Source organism: Mastacembelus armatus, chromosome 12 (assembly GCF_900324485.2).
Source record: "Mastacembelus armatus chromosome 12, fMasArm1.2, whole genome shotgun sequence".
NCBI lineage: Eukaryota > Metazoa > Chordata > Actinopteri > Synbranchiformes > Mastacembelidae > Mastacembelus > Mastacembelus armatus.
The window spans coordinates 13,694,158-13,711,191 of record NC_046644.1 but is presented as its reverse complement, the minus strand read 5'-3'; the positions used below and the strand labels follow the sequence as shown (position 1 = coordinate 13,711,191).

At 38.1% G+C, this 17,034-nt stretch overlaps 1 protein-coding gene across 1 annotated transcript in view; it reads left to right on the top strand.

Moving 5' to 3' along the window:
* Positions 1–3,863: 3,863 nt before the first annotated feature.
* The window catches only part of astn2 (astrotactin 2), a 226,584-nt gene continuing 213,413 nt past the window's right edge, over positions 3,864–17,034 (top strand). The window contains exon 1 of the mRNA XM_026297778.1: positions 3,864–4,263. Within this exon, the coding sequence (XP_026153563.1) occupies positions 3,864–4,263 (400 nt within the window). The remainder of the gene's footprint in view (positions 4,264–17,034) is intronic.

The following is a 17,034-nucleotide window of genomic DNA, read 5'->3' as shown; positions in this document are numbered from 1 at the left end:
CAGAAATCCTATGATGGAACTTTTGTGTGGTGGCTGGAGAAAACCACATAGATACTAAAGTGTATTTGTAATTGTCACAAACAACTTATAGCAGTAGTGTGTCACACAAAAAATGCCCTTGGTGCTGTGATAATATAAATGATGGCATTTGAAAAAAAATATAAAAATAAACATGCAGCCTTTGATTTGGATTGAACTTGATATGTGTGTCTTTAGAATCTCTGTCTTCAGAGAAACAGAGACATGGGAGTTGAGTCTTATAGCACCATGGAGAGAGCATGAGTTTGCAAGCAAATACAGGGGGGTTCATCTCATTTGTCTTCATTGTGTCTTTGTTTATTCTACTTCCCTGCTTTCATCACCTACTTGCATCACAGTTCCTCTCACTTAAAATGGACAGAAGAAATGCAAGGAAAATGATGGGAAAGAAGCAGCTCACTATAATGAATTGTTTGGCAAGCAACTCTCACAAACTGGCTAAAAATGACTAAACACTACTACTGTAAGTGAGAAATCAGGACTGATTCTGTAACATCTTGGTTTCAGATCTTTCCAAACCATGGTAAAATCATGAAGTGAGACACACACAGACTATTTTAATACCCAAGCAGGCGGTACAGTATTTGCAAGTTAAGTGCTGACTTGTGTAACATATTTTTGGTGATTGTGTGCTGGATTTAAAAGATGCACTGGGACTCACTTAGGTAATGAGGTTTCCCCATTGCTCAGGCAAATTTTAGCTCATTTGTGTGAGCTCAAATGCTTTTTTTAAAATCTGATCTTATTTTATTAAAAAATACAAATGAGTATTAAGAGCAATTCTACAACAACCCAACAATAAACCGAAATTACAAATACAGAAACACATATTTAGTGTGGCTGAAGGAATAAACAATAAAGTGCTAATCCTATTTGAGCTTTTGCCAAAATTTTCATAGTGTTTGCACATGAATAAAATATCTGCGTAATTGCTCCCAAAAGGCCTCATGTCAAAATTATAAATTCTAAGACTGAATAAGTAGCTTTTTTAGTTTTGTTACACATCCCTACAAATTTGGGAATCACTGGACACTTCATACATTTAGAAGAAGCATTATTTATAACTGTTTATTATTATTTTTTTTTTTCATGGTCTCATTGTCAATAATATTTAACATATTTGTTAACATTCAGAAAAATTAACATCATCCAGCATGACAAGGTGCTTATTTGTGTTGGAAACCAGTTTGTAACAGTAAACCATAATGAAATACAGGATACGCCTGCACTGCAGTATTAGAGTAAATCTGCATCACATGCGAGTTACATCAATTTGCTGCTGGCAGATCTGGCAACTTCTAATACCTCTGTTGCAACTATATTTCTAAAAACAAGACTTGTGACAACAGTATTTTCAGAAGACAGCTTGATGAGAGATTCCTGTCATGCACAGTAGATATGTAGTCCTTTTTACTTGTTGTGGCTGGGGCTGTGAGTGCATGCACATGCAGTCGAGCGCTCAGCATCCAAACTCACTCAAGTAAATGATTGCGCAGCGGCATACAGGACAAAAAAGGACATGGCTTTCTAGTATCCTGGAAAAGTAGACTTGCCTAGCCTTTTTCATAATTAACACATATGCCTACTTGCTGCTTAGCATGTGAATGTACCCAAGACTGTAAGTGTGGGTACTGGGACACACGCTGCAATTGAATATTTCAGCACCATGGAGAGAGACAGAGAGGGAGGGTGACACTTTTCCTTATAAGCATGTTTGGAGTGATCGGTACAGTATGTTCAATTTTTTAAAAAAATGACAAATATGTATTCACATAGACCTGCATGATGTTTTCATGTGCCCGCAATGTTTGGAAATGCTGGATGTGCTCCAGGATAGGGAAACCTGAATAAAAGCTGTTCATGTTGAGGCACCTTCAGGAAAAGATAAAGTATTATAATACTTGAAATATTTGGTAGAATACTACTAGTAGTAACAAAAAGAGTATATTATTAAAATGAAAAGACTACATGTAGGTATGATCCATGTATATTGCAAGGAAATAGGGACTGAAAAAACTTCTAATACAGTGAATGAATGTTAAATTACAGGAATATAAGACAAACTTTAATTTTGTCTGGATATCATTCTTGTTTATCTATTTTTTTTCCTTTCAAAGTTTGACATAACATGAAAAAGTGATTTTGAAGCAATAACATTTAGTGGTGAATAACTGTCAGTGTTGATGTTAGTGCACTGCAATGCCTGACTCTACAGTGCTGGACCAGCCTGCTTTCATATCTGGTGCGGTCACCAAGGTTACTCTGCTCCAGGGAGTGGTGAATGTACAAAACTTTGAACCTGTGTCTTTCAAATAAATACGCACCTTTAGTTTTAGTAGTAAACTAAATCAACTTTTGTTAATATTTGCCACCAAAGAAAAGATGGAAAAGATCTGTTTTAGCAGTGAGTGAGTTGACAGTTCTGTATGTGTCACTGAACAGGTGAATGGAAATACATTGCTAAGTGCTTTCTGCTAAATCATTTAGTGCATGATAAGTTGAAAAGTGAGGCCTCATTTAGAAAATTACTGGGGCAATAGTATTTACATGTCTGAGATGTACTTATTACTTTGTGACAGAAATCAATAATATTTAAATACAAAACTGCATTGTGTGTCTGTCTGATAATTTACAGACTGAGCCTTAGGTCTGTCTGCTGAACTTACTGTCTGCTTATATTGGTTTACCAGTGACATCGCTTTCAGCTGTGTTTGTATTTTGTTATTTTGTTTTCAGTTCCAAAAGTCAACTTAAAACCTGAACTTTAACATTACCATGGGAAAATAACTGACAAGAAAAAGTTGAGAAAAAATGGAAGTATGAACATCTGTAGTTTTATTACGACCAAATTCCATCTGCTGAGTAAGGTAGCAAAGTAACAAAATAAACTTTAAACTGCATTTAACAGCTATTCTTAAATGCAGTTCTGATGTACTTACACTTTACTTGAACTGTGTTTTAAAGCTTCTATTAATTATAGCAGATTTTATTGAAATTTTGTATTGTATTTTCTAGTATTAAATATAACAAATACATCTTAGTGTTAGTATGGAAAAAGCTACTCCTATGGTTAAACTTACTGTAGTTGTACTTACTTTTACAGCTGCAACATTAGAGCACTATATGTATTAGTACATTACTAATAATTAGGCAATAATACAATATAATACATTGTTCTACAATGGGCTGTTGTGCACAGTGAGTACTTAGTATATTTGATGTACATAAGTACAGTTTTGAATGCATGGTTTCACATATAACAGAGTTTCTACATGGTGGTATTTGTATTTTTATTAAGTAAAAGATTTGACAATTTCTCCCACCTCAGATCATTTCCTATAGACCTAATTAAGATGTACAACCTCAGGAGAGCTGATAAAAAATACGAAGTAAATAAGTGGCTACATTTTCAGATACTGCTTGTTTATATAACTATCCAAATTCTACCGGACATAGTGATTCCTTTAAAAAAAAAAAAACAAAAAAAAAAAACAAACACCAAAACATGATTGAAAACAATTAAATGTACTCTTTCCCTCTGCCACAAACAAACGTGTTGGGTGGCTTCTGACAAATAAATGCAGGCGCAAAGGTCTGAGCAGGAGTCCACCTTATATCTGTCTTTAAAGGGACACATATCGAAGTGATTTGCTGTCCCCCGGTGTGTGCACAGATGAATGTGAGGAGTCGAAAGATGTCATTCTCACTACACCTGTGCTGCCGCCTCCTGGACGGACGCGACTCCTTTGCAGCGACTGTACTATAAGTGAACGGACAGCTTATGAGCCCCACTCAAAGCGAGAGAACCACACACAAGGAGCGGGATGGCGAGGAATCTACTGCTGCACCTCCGCGTCCTTCTCGTGGGGCTCTTAATAACAGGGACCTTGACTGTCCAGACAAACAGAGGGGCGACAACGCCTGACGAAGACCGGGACAAAGAAAGCGACGCGGAAACGCCATGTGAGGTGAAAACCGTTACCGTCTCTACCCTGCCCGTACTCCGGGAGAACGAGTTCAGCTTCACCGGCGGAGCCTCGGGGAGCGTGGTCGGAGGAGGGGGTGTTTCTGGAGCAGGTGGTGTTGGTGGAGGAGGAACTGGAGGAGGAGGAGCAGGAGGAGGGGGGGAATCCCGACTCCTGTTATTCGTTAGAACAGATTTACCTGGGCGAATTTCAGTAATGGATGATCTTGACAACACAGCTCTACCCTACTTCACACTCGGTAAGAACTGCTGTGCTTCTGTGTTTCTCCTCCATCATGATAACCAGTCAACCGAGCTGCACGTTGGTGCGCACAGGGGCCAAGGCACACTGGTAGGCAGTGTTCATTCACCCTGAGCTACATGCCCTAAATCATGCGCTCATGTATGCGCTCACTCCCTGGCGTTTGATCACCTGTCCTGTTTCTGTCACCTGCTTTGGATTCCTTTGTAACTGTTGTCTGACCAGCATCCAACCTTTAATCCAGGTGAAACGAAATCATAGGGTGTCATTTAGCTGCTGCTATGTGGGAAAGTACCACTCTTACATTTCTCACCCTCCGCTTGTCTTTTCCCGTTTTGTGGTCAAACGTGATTATGACTTTAAATTTCATGCATATCCAAAGAATGGCGCCCCAGACAAGAAGTGCAGTTTGGCCCTGTAAAATATGCATGAAATTGATGTTTATATTTTACATGGTGGTGTAAGTTTCTCTGAATAAAATACCAGACAAGACTTTGCATCACCGTCAAGATTTGGCCTCGCAACTTACAAGGAAACTATCACATTCCCCTCTTTTTTGTGTTTAGTCAGACATGTCTGGAGTAACTGAGTGAATCATACCAACACCAGTGTTAGGGAGGTGGTCTCTTTTAAAACCATTCATTTAAAAACATCTTGGAAATAGGATCATTGATTGGATAACCACAGAGTCCATAATAGCGAGAAAGTGCCCCTGCCTTAGAGCAAACAGAGATTTTTAAGAAGAGCAGGACATGCATGAATGAACCTGCTTACCTTGCTTTCTCCGTATTTTTCACTTATGTCACAGCATTATGTGAAAGATGGATGTTCTTATATTTGGTCCTTTGGTGTGTGAACCAAGCAACTTTTTTTTTCAGTGTATCAGTAGAAGGCACACAGTGGATTTGTTCAGTAAAATAAGCCACACAAAGTGGCCCATAATGCTGTATATTTTTCAGTTTCCAATCAGTTCATGGCAACTGTACTGGCTCAGCATGAAAGAAAACCTGTTATATGGAAAATACAAAGATGCAAGACTCATTGATGTGGGTACTGAGAGAATTCATGAGAACGTCTCATTACTACAGTTTTCCCAACTCTGACTCACTATCTTCTTTGGTTTTTTTCTGTGGCCGCTCTCAATTTCATTCTCTATACGGAGAGTGCCGACTAAACTGTCTGCGTGAAGTAAAGGCGGGCAGGCACGCTGAGGGCTGGAGCATTAAGCTAGTAAATCACTTTCTATTCTCATTAAGGACAGCCGTTGACTGGTGAGAAAGGCCTCTCTGTCCTCCCAGTCAGCCAACTAGCAAATTTGCTGCTTCACCCTTCCAGTGCATGGCTGTCTACTGTTGTGGGAGGAGAAATACACACGGAAGGCATGACATGTGTGCAGTGTGTGCTTTAGAGAGCAAATAGTTGAAAATGGAGAATGATTAGTCATTATGTTGATGCCGAAGACAGTGCGTTGAATAATTTACCATTTATCCTCAAGATGAATGTGAGCATGTGTGCTGACCATATTGTGAAACTAAATTGTTACTTCAGTTTAAGGGCATCCATGATAAATTTCAATGTACTCACTACCAAACTGAAATTTAGAAGATTAAGTAGAAATGCACACCATCAATAAAACTACCAATGGCACATGTTTCCTAAGTAAATAATATAAGTTTTCTTTTTGCTTGCAGAGTGGTTCCAGTATATGCTTTGTACTGTCCTCTTTGTCTTCATTTTGTCAGACCCTTTATCTATTGTAACCCTTAGAAGATGACTGATATTTCCATTTGTATGTTGTTGCCAGGAAACTATGAGGAATTCCAAATTGAACGAAATATGTCCCTTTTTTTTTTTTTTTTTTTTTCTTGTCCTTATATTTTTTTTTTGATGGCATGCTGGTATTGTTAGACACCTGCAAAGCAAAGTGTCTTGGCACAACCACACACTGGGATGTGAAAACCCTTATAACTATAATTAAACCGTAATTGTGTTAAGATCCTGCCACTAGAGCCAGACATTTCGATGTCACCCGTGTGTTCGTTGTGTTCAGCGGGGTTAGGTCATCTTCACAGCTTTTCTCTTAATGGATGTGTTACTGCTAGAGTTCTGTTAGTGAAATAAAATGTTGTACCCAACGTCCTAAAAAATTTGCAGTGTAATTTAGTAGAACAAAATGAACAAATTGAATTACATAGACGATGAATTTTTATTATCAGAATTACATTTGTTGCATCAATATTCTCCCTCATAGTTTTTTCCCTCCTATTAAAAATGAGAATTTTGATGGTCCAGGATGCTACAAAAGCCCTGACCCTACCAAATACACAGGAAGGTACACACACATATTATCAAGGCTCAGGCATGTGCATTTATTTACTTATTCCTTTTTTCATCTCACACTTTAATACGAACTAAACATTACATAGGTCTGTATAGTATGTAGATCACTTTGGACTGAGACAACACTCAGTTCTGTTCTTAATATGCTTGTGGTTCATGTACTCATGTACCAGTAGTACTGCATCAGTCTTAGCTTCTGTGCTACACTTGAGTGTAGAACTGCAAACCATGCATTACATTATTTCAAAGTACAACATCAGCTGAGGTGGCACAGTGGTGGTTACCACTGTTGCCTCACAGCAAGAAGCTTCCAGGTTTGAATTCCATTCGAACCTAAGTCCAAATGTCTAAGGACATGAAAGTTGGGGTTAGGTCCATTGGTGACTCCAAGTTGCCCGTAGATGTGAATGTGAGTCTGTTTGTCTTTCGCTGTGTTTCAGCCCTGTGATAGACTGGCAGTCTGTCCAGGATGTACCCCACTTCTCGCCCATTGTCAGTGAGGATTGTCTCCAGGCCCTCTGCGGCCCTGAAGCAGAGAATTGAGTGGTATAGAGAATTGATGGATGGATGGATGGACTGAATTTCTTTCCTTTCATAAATAAATCCACTTACTCCTTTTTATAGGGATGAAAATGACACCGCAGAGATTTGAAAATGCTGGGGCATACCTTATTAGCCAAATGCCATCCAGACCATAATGAGCATAGTCTTGTGTTTGTTTCTTCGATACTGTCAGATGTTCAGTTGTTTTGTTGAACTGACATCAGAGGTTAGGGAAAGGGGGAAGGGACAGCAAGCTCCCATCCCGTTGTGGCCTGCCTGCTCAGCTTTGATTTATTACCACAAGTGTCATGGAGATTGGATGAGCAGAAAGGACAGTGTGGAGGAAATGTACAGAGCTCCTACCCTTCCCCCTTTTCCTGTTTTGTTTTCTTACTCTTTCCCTTATGCAATTATTCATAAAATGACAACAAAGCAAACAGTGAAAGTCATCATGTAGTCATTTAGCGCATAGCCTACAGTATATAACTGTCCTTATCTTTTGGTGAAGTGATGTACATTGGATTTGCTGATATGTGGTAGTGTTTATTGTGTGGTTGCATCAAAGCAGGTTGGATTAAGCCACAAGGTGGAAACTTTTTTCCAACTGTCACACTAAACCATTTTTTAAAAAGTATTGCATCATCATCATTCAAAAATTGTAATGAAATAGTTTTATTGCCGTTTCAGCGTGCTGTGTGCAAAATATGTTTATTATGCAAGCATCATACTTGAAAATTCTAGAGAGTTTTACGCTACCATGCTTTGTCACACAAGATAAATTTCTTTGCTCATTTTAAGGGATGTTTTGGGACTGGATGAAAATCAATATGCTTAGCAACATGGCTGACTCAGTAAATACATCATTAAGAGTTTGCCTTTTTGAAAGTCTTCAGGTGCTCACAGCAGGATCGAAAACATTCAGATATCTCCCTTTATCATTTCTCTTCATCGTATTGGACTAAATCTTCACGCTGTTCATTTTCCACTGCATCTTCTTAAGGCTTCTTTTTTGTGTATCTTATCGAACTCTAGCATGTCAACCCGCCTTTACCTCTCTTTCCATATCACCCCTCTGCCTCTCTGTATCTTTCTAAGCAGGAGTCACAGAAAACCCAGCTCGCTTAGAGATGGGAGATTAAAAGCAACAGTGGTGAAGTGCAAAAAAGAATACCTGTACTGGAGCACTGTGTTCCCTGTGGCACCAAACATGTACACGCTGCACTACATCTCTGTCTAATGTCAGGGGTTGAGCTTAGCACTGCAGGACAAGCAATGAAGAGGGGGCAAAGGTCAACAGGAGAGATGGGAGTTATTACATGGTGTGGAGTTGAAATGTGTGAGTGGTGTAAGTTTTCTTGTTGCATGAGATTTCATAAGGACTTTTAAAAATGCATTTAGAAATATTTGAAAAAACCTTATCCAACTAATATAATGAAGGATTTTAGAGAACATAGCAAATATTGTCCATGGTGTAAGCCATCAGTTGGTTTATTTACCATCATCTGACCTGCAATATACTGTACCTACAGAAGGCTGACTTTTTTGTGTGCTTTTTTTCCCTACTACATGCAATCTCATCTGTACTGTGAGTTTTGTTCCCAGCCTGTGTCTGTACATGTAAGGTGCTGCTATATCATTTTCAGCCTTGTCTTTTGGTTTGTTCCTACATAGCAACATGGTTTTACAACAGAACAGAAATTCCACATTTGGCTTTGATCATTGCAGTGTTCTGACTGTTAGCGTAATGACCTCTCACCCGCTTTTAGTCGGAGATGTCCTACATTATGCTTTGAAGATATTAGATTTTTGTTGCCATCTTTGTGTCACTTCTTGTTGCAGGTCTGCTAAGACTTTGATGTATCAGCTCCTTTATTGGTTATAGGGCTGTGCAGTTCAATTTTGGTTTCGATTTAGGCACCAACCACAAAAACAATGTAATTGAGAAAAAGAATTAATATGCCACATTCTGTTTTGTTTATTTTGTCTTGTGTTCTGTACTGTCAGTGGAGCAGTCGTGTGTGTGATATCTAGTGTTATTAAAAATCAGTGAGTGAAGATGGTGGAAGGAGAGCAGCAGCAGCGTTTGGTCAGCAAAAAAGAAACCAATTCTGTTTTCTGGGAACAGTTTAGATTTGAGGAATCCAACATGGATCACAAACATATTGTGTGCAAGATTTGTTACATGGTGCTGTCTGCACCACCAGATAACACCATAATAACAGCAGATAACCACCTGAAGGTGTTTTCTATTTTTAAAGTTCAGTGAAAGGACCGTGTTTCCAAAGTCAATGAGTAATGGTGTTAAATGATGTTAAATGATTTCAATATTTAATATAATTGTGATTATGCTTTTCTTCATAATTGAGCATCCCAAATTGGTCATGGATGTAATTAAATGCCCATAGTCCAGATTGATGTTGCAGACTGTGTATTGAATACACAGACCAAAGAAATATGCTTTGAGGATTTATATGCATTTATACTTCAGGTCTTGTGTACAGCCAAGTGAAACTGAGAATAAGGTGAAATACTTAATCTAATATTAATGTATTCTGTGTGTTGTCTTCACACAACTTTTTTTAAAGAGATGTTTTTTAGGTTTGCTGATGAGAGATACCACTACTGATGATGATTAATATTTGCATGTGTAACTCTGAGTTAAACACAACCACACCTTTGTGTAATGGTTGTGTATAAGATAATATTTGGCAGCTGTACTAGTGTGACACAAGATGTACTGTATGACAAAACGAAACGCAAGGTCAGCAAGATGTTAATTTTAAGCTGATAATTGGTCCTTTGCATCTGACCCCTGCAGTCATAAGCATACTGGTGTTGGCTTGCAGCACCATGTTTGACTGTAGCCTAAATACACTAAGTTCTGCTTTTTGTTGTGTATATATGGAGAAACATGTCTTGTAAGGTTGTGTTACCTCACCTGAAAGGAAATTCCTTTAACAGGCAGAGTGAAGAATCATGCTCATCCAGGCTAATAGTGACATGCCTAAGTGATGGCGTGAAAAGGATGAATGAAATGCAGTCAGCGACCCATGCTGGTTGCGTTCCTTTGTAGGAAATGCTATGTTTTTTTCCCCCACCACTGTCTCCAGTCTTGCCTTGTGGCAGTGGAGGGCAGCTTTGATCTCAAGTTAATCATTTGATCATTGCTGAGAGGTGCATTGTAGTTATCTTTGAATGAACAAAGATGTTTATGTAAATACCACTAATGAATGCGCAAGCTTAGTATTACTTGGCTTTCTTTCTCTGATTTATGCAAAGCAGCAACGTGCACAATTGTTCATGCATTTTTCTTATTTTAATAATTGGCAAAGGAGATCATAGATAATGTTTGGCAAATATATGTATGACATATTAAATCATCCTTGGTTTTGTTCTTTGTTTTTGTTAGTTTCTTACACACTGTGTCTTTAAAAGGAGCCCGCTAAGAAAAAGAATATTTTGGGTGATTTACTGTAGCAGGATAAATAAACTGGTAGATCCTGATAGTGTTTACCTTCTTTATACATAAACATGATGTGCAAGCGCTCTGTTTAGTTATGTATCAAACAAATTAGGCCGTCTGCTTATGCATATAATTGCTGAAGCTCTATGAAATGTATTAGGCAAATTTGATCCTTGGAAATTTAAGCTGAGTATGTCAGTTGTATAGTTCCTACTTACTCTATATATGTAGTGTGTACAACTACTGTTGCTAACCTGACAACCATTTTAGGCATTAGCATTTTACATCGGACTCTCAGTGTGGTTTTGAAAGCTTTCAGAGGTGTTGTGATAGGCTCAGGGACTCTCTTTAGTGCTATCATGTCTCTTTTCATGTAAACTGAAACCAATAGCCTGAATTTATTTATACTTTAGGAACAAATGAAAAATATACTTTTTCATTATCCTGTCCACCTGCAGGAGTGTGACACTGGCACATTCAGTCTCTTTAGTGTTTTTAGTTTCTGCTGAGCTTTGTTTCATTGTTATGTATGTCCATCTACCTTGTAATCTTTGTAATTTGCAGTTTAATTTCCTATTTAGCCACAGCATGGTTTTACATGGGGGTCTAACTGCGTAAATGAAAGAGCACCACCAAGTCTTCCAAACTGAACAATAATGTATGTTGTTTGTTCCTACCTTAGAATACAACCATAACACACGTCAACTTTGTTGTCATGGTAACAGTTGTATGCTTCATACAGTATGATCACTCCCCTGGGAAGCGTACTGCACTTTTGTCATCAGGAGTACGATTATGGAACACCACAGTTTCATTATGTTTAGGGACAAAACTACTCGGTTAGTATTAAAATAAACATTATCATGCTGAGCACAATAGTAAACACATGGTTAAGGGCGCTGAGCATTTCACACAGGAATTAAACATCAGTTGCCTGTGGGAAAATCCTGTGTTTCTGACCCCCTGTCCACCCCAGACTTCTCATAAAATGGGATTTATCACTGTATATATGACATCAGCTAACTTCCTTATGTCATAGGTTTTTACGTTTGTTGGCAATCACCTGACACATTATACTTGGTCTTGGTCTTGGTCTTGGTCTTGGTCTTGGCACGAATGACATCTGTATTCTTATGTTTTTACAGGATAGTCACAAGAGAACGTATCTTGATATGTAAAGCTGGGCTAGTATTAAACAACAGTCTGGATGGTGTATGTAACAAGAGCATGCCACATACTGGTTCCCAAAAGATTCATAAACTTTGTGCTTGTATACTGTAGAGGGGCTTCTATTCTGTGCACTGAATGCATAATGTGACACTGATTTATAAAAGCAATTCCATTTAGTTGCTCTTTTTGCTCCGAGAGCTCCTCCGCTGTGTCCCTTAGCACATAATGGAAGGCCCCATGTGATAAAAAAAATTGTTTAATGTATTTGCTCTTTTGGTAAAGTACTTTTTTTTTTAATGCATGCCAGGCATTTGGGGCACTGGGAGAATGTGTGAAATCCATCAGCTTGCACACAGTATGTTTAAAACCAAACATGATCTGTAGACATGTTGAATATTTTACAAAGTTTAGATTTACCATGAAATCCACGAGGTCATCTATTGACCGTATAGCAATTGCAACAAACGATTTTAGTATACTGCAAGAGAAACACAGATGGACTTTCAAACAGATCTCTGGTTTTATTGAGTACACAACAGGAAATAGAAGGGCAGGTGTTCCATAAAAAGCGCTCAAGGTTTTTAACAGGTTTTTGAGATGAAGCTCTGCTTTTGTTTTTATCATTTGGTTATTTGGGTTGATTGCTTGTGTTGCTGAGTCCAGATTTCTGAATTGAATATTTTTTTCCCTCCACTGCTTCTATCAGAATGTAATGTTTTTCTGTCCTGGTATTTCACTGTTAAAGTTGGGCAAATCGATACTGATGCATGCTGTTCTGACATTTCATTTTGAGAAGTGATTCTCCCATAAAAATATTGATATTTTCTGTAACAAGAAATGTTTTTAATGAAAGTAAATTTGCATTTGTGACTAAAATTGAAGCAATGAATGTAGCACAAGTTAGAAACTGCATTTATTTCAATTATGCAAATTAAATGTTTATTGATTTTTTTTTTGTTTTTTTTTTTGTATGTTATAAGCTATGAGTTCCTCTACATGATAAGTGAAAGCCATCATTTACTACTCAGCTAAATACCCTTTAGCTTGTTCTAGCTGGAAAGATCCAGTGTGGAGATTTTGACTAGAAGACATGAAGCAACACAGCAGTGAAATATTAAGACCCACCCCTGACTGTATAAACTAAATGAAACATAAGCAGAGCAGTGAAAAAAGGCCTAGAGAGCAGCCAGAGTAATCTTATATATGGAAAGGACCATAATGTATGTTCCTTGAGGTTGTGTATGTACACACATTTGGGTTTTTTGCTTGGGAGCATGATTATTACTCAGCCATGTTTATCCTCATGTGAGAGCTAGCAGGGTGTTCAAGAGCAGATGGGATCTGGGTCCTTTGCCTGTGCAACACACTTACTACTGTGTTAAGTTCTAAACTATCTTGCTGCATACCTGCCTGCTGATACTCAGTTTGTTGCAGACAGCTCTGTGCCAACTCTTTGTGCGACACACACAAAAAGCAGGTTTTGATAAATGGTAGTGTTCATTACATCGTATAGAGCCTTCCATAAAGCTGCTGCTGCTTTTTTTTTTTTAGGTTGTTTATAGATACAACTTTTAACGATTTTGTGCCATTTTCATGAATAATTAATTGAGTGCAAATCAAAGGATCAGTCAGTCATCAGTACAAGCTGTTTACTTTTAAAGCCCTCACTCTTTGGCATGCACTTCTTGCCAATAACAGAAATGGAAACAAAGACCAATTCCATCTTCCTGGATTAAAAGGAATATTGTGAAATATAAAACAATGCATTGCCAAAAATAGGATGAAAAGTGTTTTGCTCAATTTTTTAACCTTAGCTGTCCTTTTTTTCCCCTTTCCAGTTTTAGCAGTGTTTTATGTTGAATCTTATGATTTTGTTCTTATAAACTATTCTTTTGAGGGGATGATTTTTATGTTGCAAAGTGTTCTTTTGTTTTTGGAATTGAGCGAATGAATCTGTTTGTGTACTGCAAAACACTACCACCCTACTCTGCTCTAATTAAGACCAATGAAGAATCAGATGGATGTGAAAACATCAGATTGTTAGTAAAATGTATGGTTTTCCCAGAGCCTGGTTCACTGGAGTTCTCTTGCAGACCCATATCTGGCTTCAGCCTGACCAAGCTCCCTGGAAATGTCCTGCTACTGCTTGGCAGGTTAGATTTCCAGATCACAGGAAGGATGAAAGTCCCAGTTTCACTCTGTTTGGGCTCCAGTTTCTCTCTCTCCCTTTTGCCCTTGCTTCTTTCATGCACACTGTTCACCAACCTCTGCTTTAATTTTGAACTTGTCATACCCATTTATTTTCTTTTGCTAACGCTGTGCTCTTACTTTTTTTTTTTTTCAAAAAAAGTGTTGTCCTTATCTATTTATCTTCTTCCTTTATCTGTAGAAGGAAGGTTGTGTATATTAGGATATGTTCAGCGTGGCAATGCAGTTAAATAGTCTCGACTAACCTAGTTAATGGAATTACTGAAATCACATAAGGGTCTTATTTTGCAAACATGACAAGCAGTGTGTGTGTTTCAAAGAGGGAAAGGAGAGTCATTGTTCATATAAGCTGGTCACAATGATGTTTAAGACCCATAAAATTTGATTCCCACCAGAATTTGCTCTGCACCTTGGAAATGTGCCAACACTGCACAGCTCACTACCATCATATCCTCGTGGTTCCTACAAAAGGTTTTAAACCTTTTATCTATGCTGATGTGTTTGTACCTATTTGCATTCCCTCCAAGCTGTACAATCTCTGAGATTTCCTTTCAGATAAAGAATGTAAACCATTAATTTCCCCTCAACTGATGGGTTCCCTCCCACAAATTATTTTTATGCTCCATCATGCACCTCTGTCCAAGTTCTTGATGGAGTTGGGTTTATCTGCACAGGGACACATGTTCTAAGGCTTCTTATTTCTGCTTGTTGCTCTGATATCAGCCCTGTTGATTTCAATCAAGACCAGAACATTTCCCCACTCTGAGTAAAGCATGACGAGCATTCTGTCTGATCTCAGGTAGTGTAGATTAAGTTACGCTTAAACCATTGTTGTAGGTAAAAGTGTATTTGTGCAAGTTTTACAAAGGAAGTTAATGTTTGTGAGCAACAAAGAAATCCTATATACAGTAATTAATAATTGCTTGCCTAGCAGGGGTCTCCATGCCTGCTGTGGGCTGTCTCCATGTCATTCTCCATGTCTCGATTATCAGGCTCCACACTTTCTATTTACCATTTTAGAATATGTCTCAGATTTAATCTTTCTTTTCATGCAGCATAAGTAAAGCTGAATTGAGGTGCTTTCAGCGCAAGTATACACTTCTTCTGATAAGGCTTAAGGGAAAATGGGCATTTGGCCTCACACATTGTATGCTTATCCAGAGGCAGCTCATTGGTATGTCATGGCTGTATCCTCTTGCCTCCATTTAGAGGCACAGCACAGCACAGAGCTTTTTTTTTTCAGGTATTTTGTCTGGCTCTGGATTAGCTCTGATCTAACAGCAATTACCCTTAGAAGTGTACACAGCAAAGCATGCTCTCCCGAGGTCACTGGTAGGTGACATGTCTTCAGACTGGTTAAGAGCATTGTCAAGGTGAGCAATAGGCATACATGGATTTGTAGTTCTTTATTTTATGGCGGTTTTGTGCAGGTTTATCAGCTATATAGGGTCTGTCTATGTATTTAAGAGATTTTCCAGTACTGTCATGATAAGATGGGAAGTGGAATGTTTGTGAAGCTGTACAAATTAAAGGTGATTTGGTTAAGACTCCAGAGATATACAATTTAAGTAAAGCTGTCATACAGTACGTACACACAATGGTGATAAAACACATGTTGATGGCTTATAAAAACAGGCATCTACTCTAGACATATCCTCCTCCCATCTGTTAAACACTATTCCACATTCAGACGGAGAATGAAAAACACATGTAGCCTGTCTGGTTCGAATGTTAATGCCACCTCTTTTAAATAAATAAATCGCACATGGTGTAAACAGGGAGAAAACACTGAGGTTTGTAGCCAGTTGGCATCTTGGTATAGCTGTGGTCCAAAGGAAGGAAGATGTAGATGAAGATGACAGTTTTAGAGTGCCCTCCTCTAGAAGCATGTGAGGTAATAAATAACATCCATACATATGACAGATGCAAATTTGTGCATGCCCTTTTTAGATTTGTATTCCTAGATGTCATAGAATATAGTATGTACACACATATAAACACTACATTTTCCTCTGCAGCAATGTCGCCTGTGGGCTGAAATGCTCAGTCAATTAATCAATTAATGAAGTGTTACAAGAAATGTGATGTGAAGAGACATTAGGCTCTGGGACTTTTTCCCCCTAATGATTAATTGATATTTAAGTAAATCACCAAATAACAAAAAAATGCTCAGCTCAAATTCCTTTCAAGAAAACCTACCACTTCCTGTTTTTTTCTCTTCTTTTTTTGAAAAAGTGTTGACGGATGTTGCTGTGTGACTACTGGCTCTTTGGGTAAAATGTTTTCACATCTTTGTGTGTACAAGATCCCCAAAGGCTGCAGCATTTCTTTGTGTGATAGACTGTTGCTACTGATACCCACTGCCAAAGGGTTTAAATGATATACTGAAGTTGCTTTTGTCATGACTTGTATAATCTACTCTTTCTTCTGTAAAAACGAGCCTTTCATAAATGGAATAATGGATTTAAGGCAGGTAAAGGTGCTATTAAGGCAACATTAAATTAACTCAGCAGGACTAGTTGCAATATTGCCATGTGGACAATTTTGCTGGGCATCACTCAAATGCAAAAATCAATTCTTATTTAATTTGTACTTTTACTGTATAATTTTTGTAAGTGAAACTAAATGAATACAACTGTCACTCAATCACTCTATATCATTTAGGCCTGCTGTTAAAATGTAAACCTGCAGTCCAAACAAGGAGGCAACATGATCAAGAGGCCAAACCTCCTTCTCTGAATTCAGTGGCTGATTTATTTTACATGCATGACTTATAGTGATTGCCACTCAAAACTACTCTCAAGAAGTTTGAACTAAATTAAAGTGTGTTATTTTAATATACTTATCTAACAAATATGTTTTAGATTTTAAGCTCTATAGATTAAGCTATAGATTGTTAAGCTATAACGTACTGGAAAGAGGTAGACATCACTATCAGATCTTTTAACTTCACGGTTACATGTAATTATTGTGATTAATGCCCTTGTAGCAGAAGACAGAGAAAATGATTACCAGTGGCACAGCCCACCTCAGTCATCCAGCACA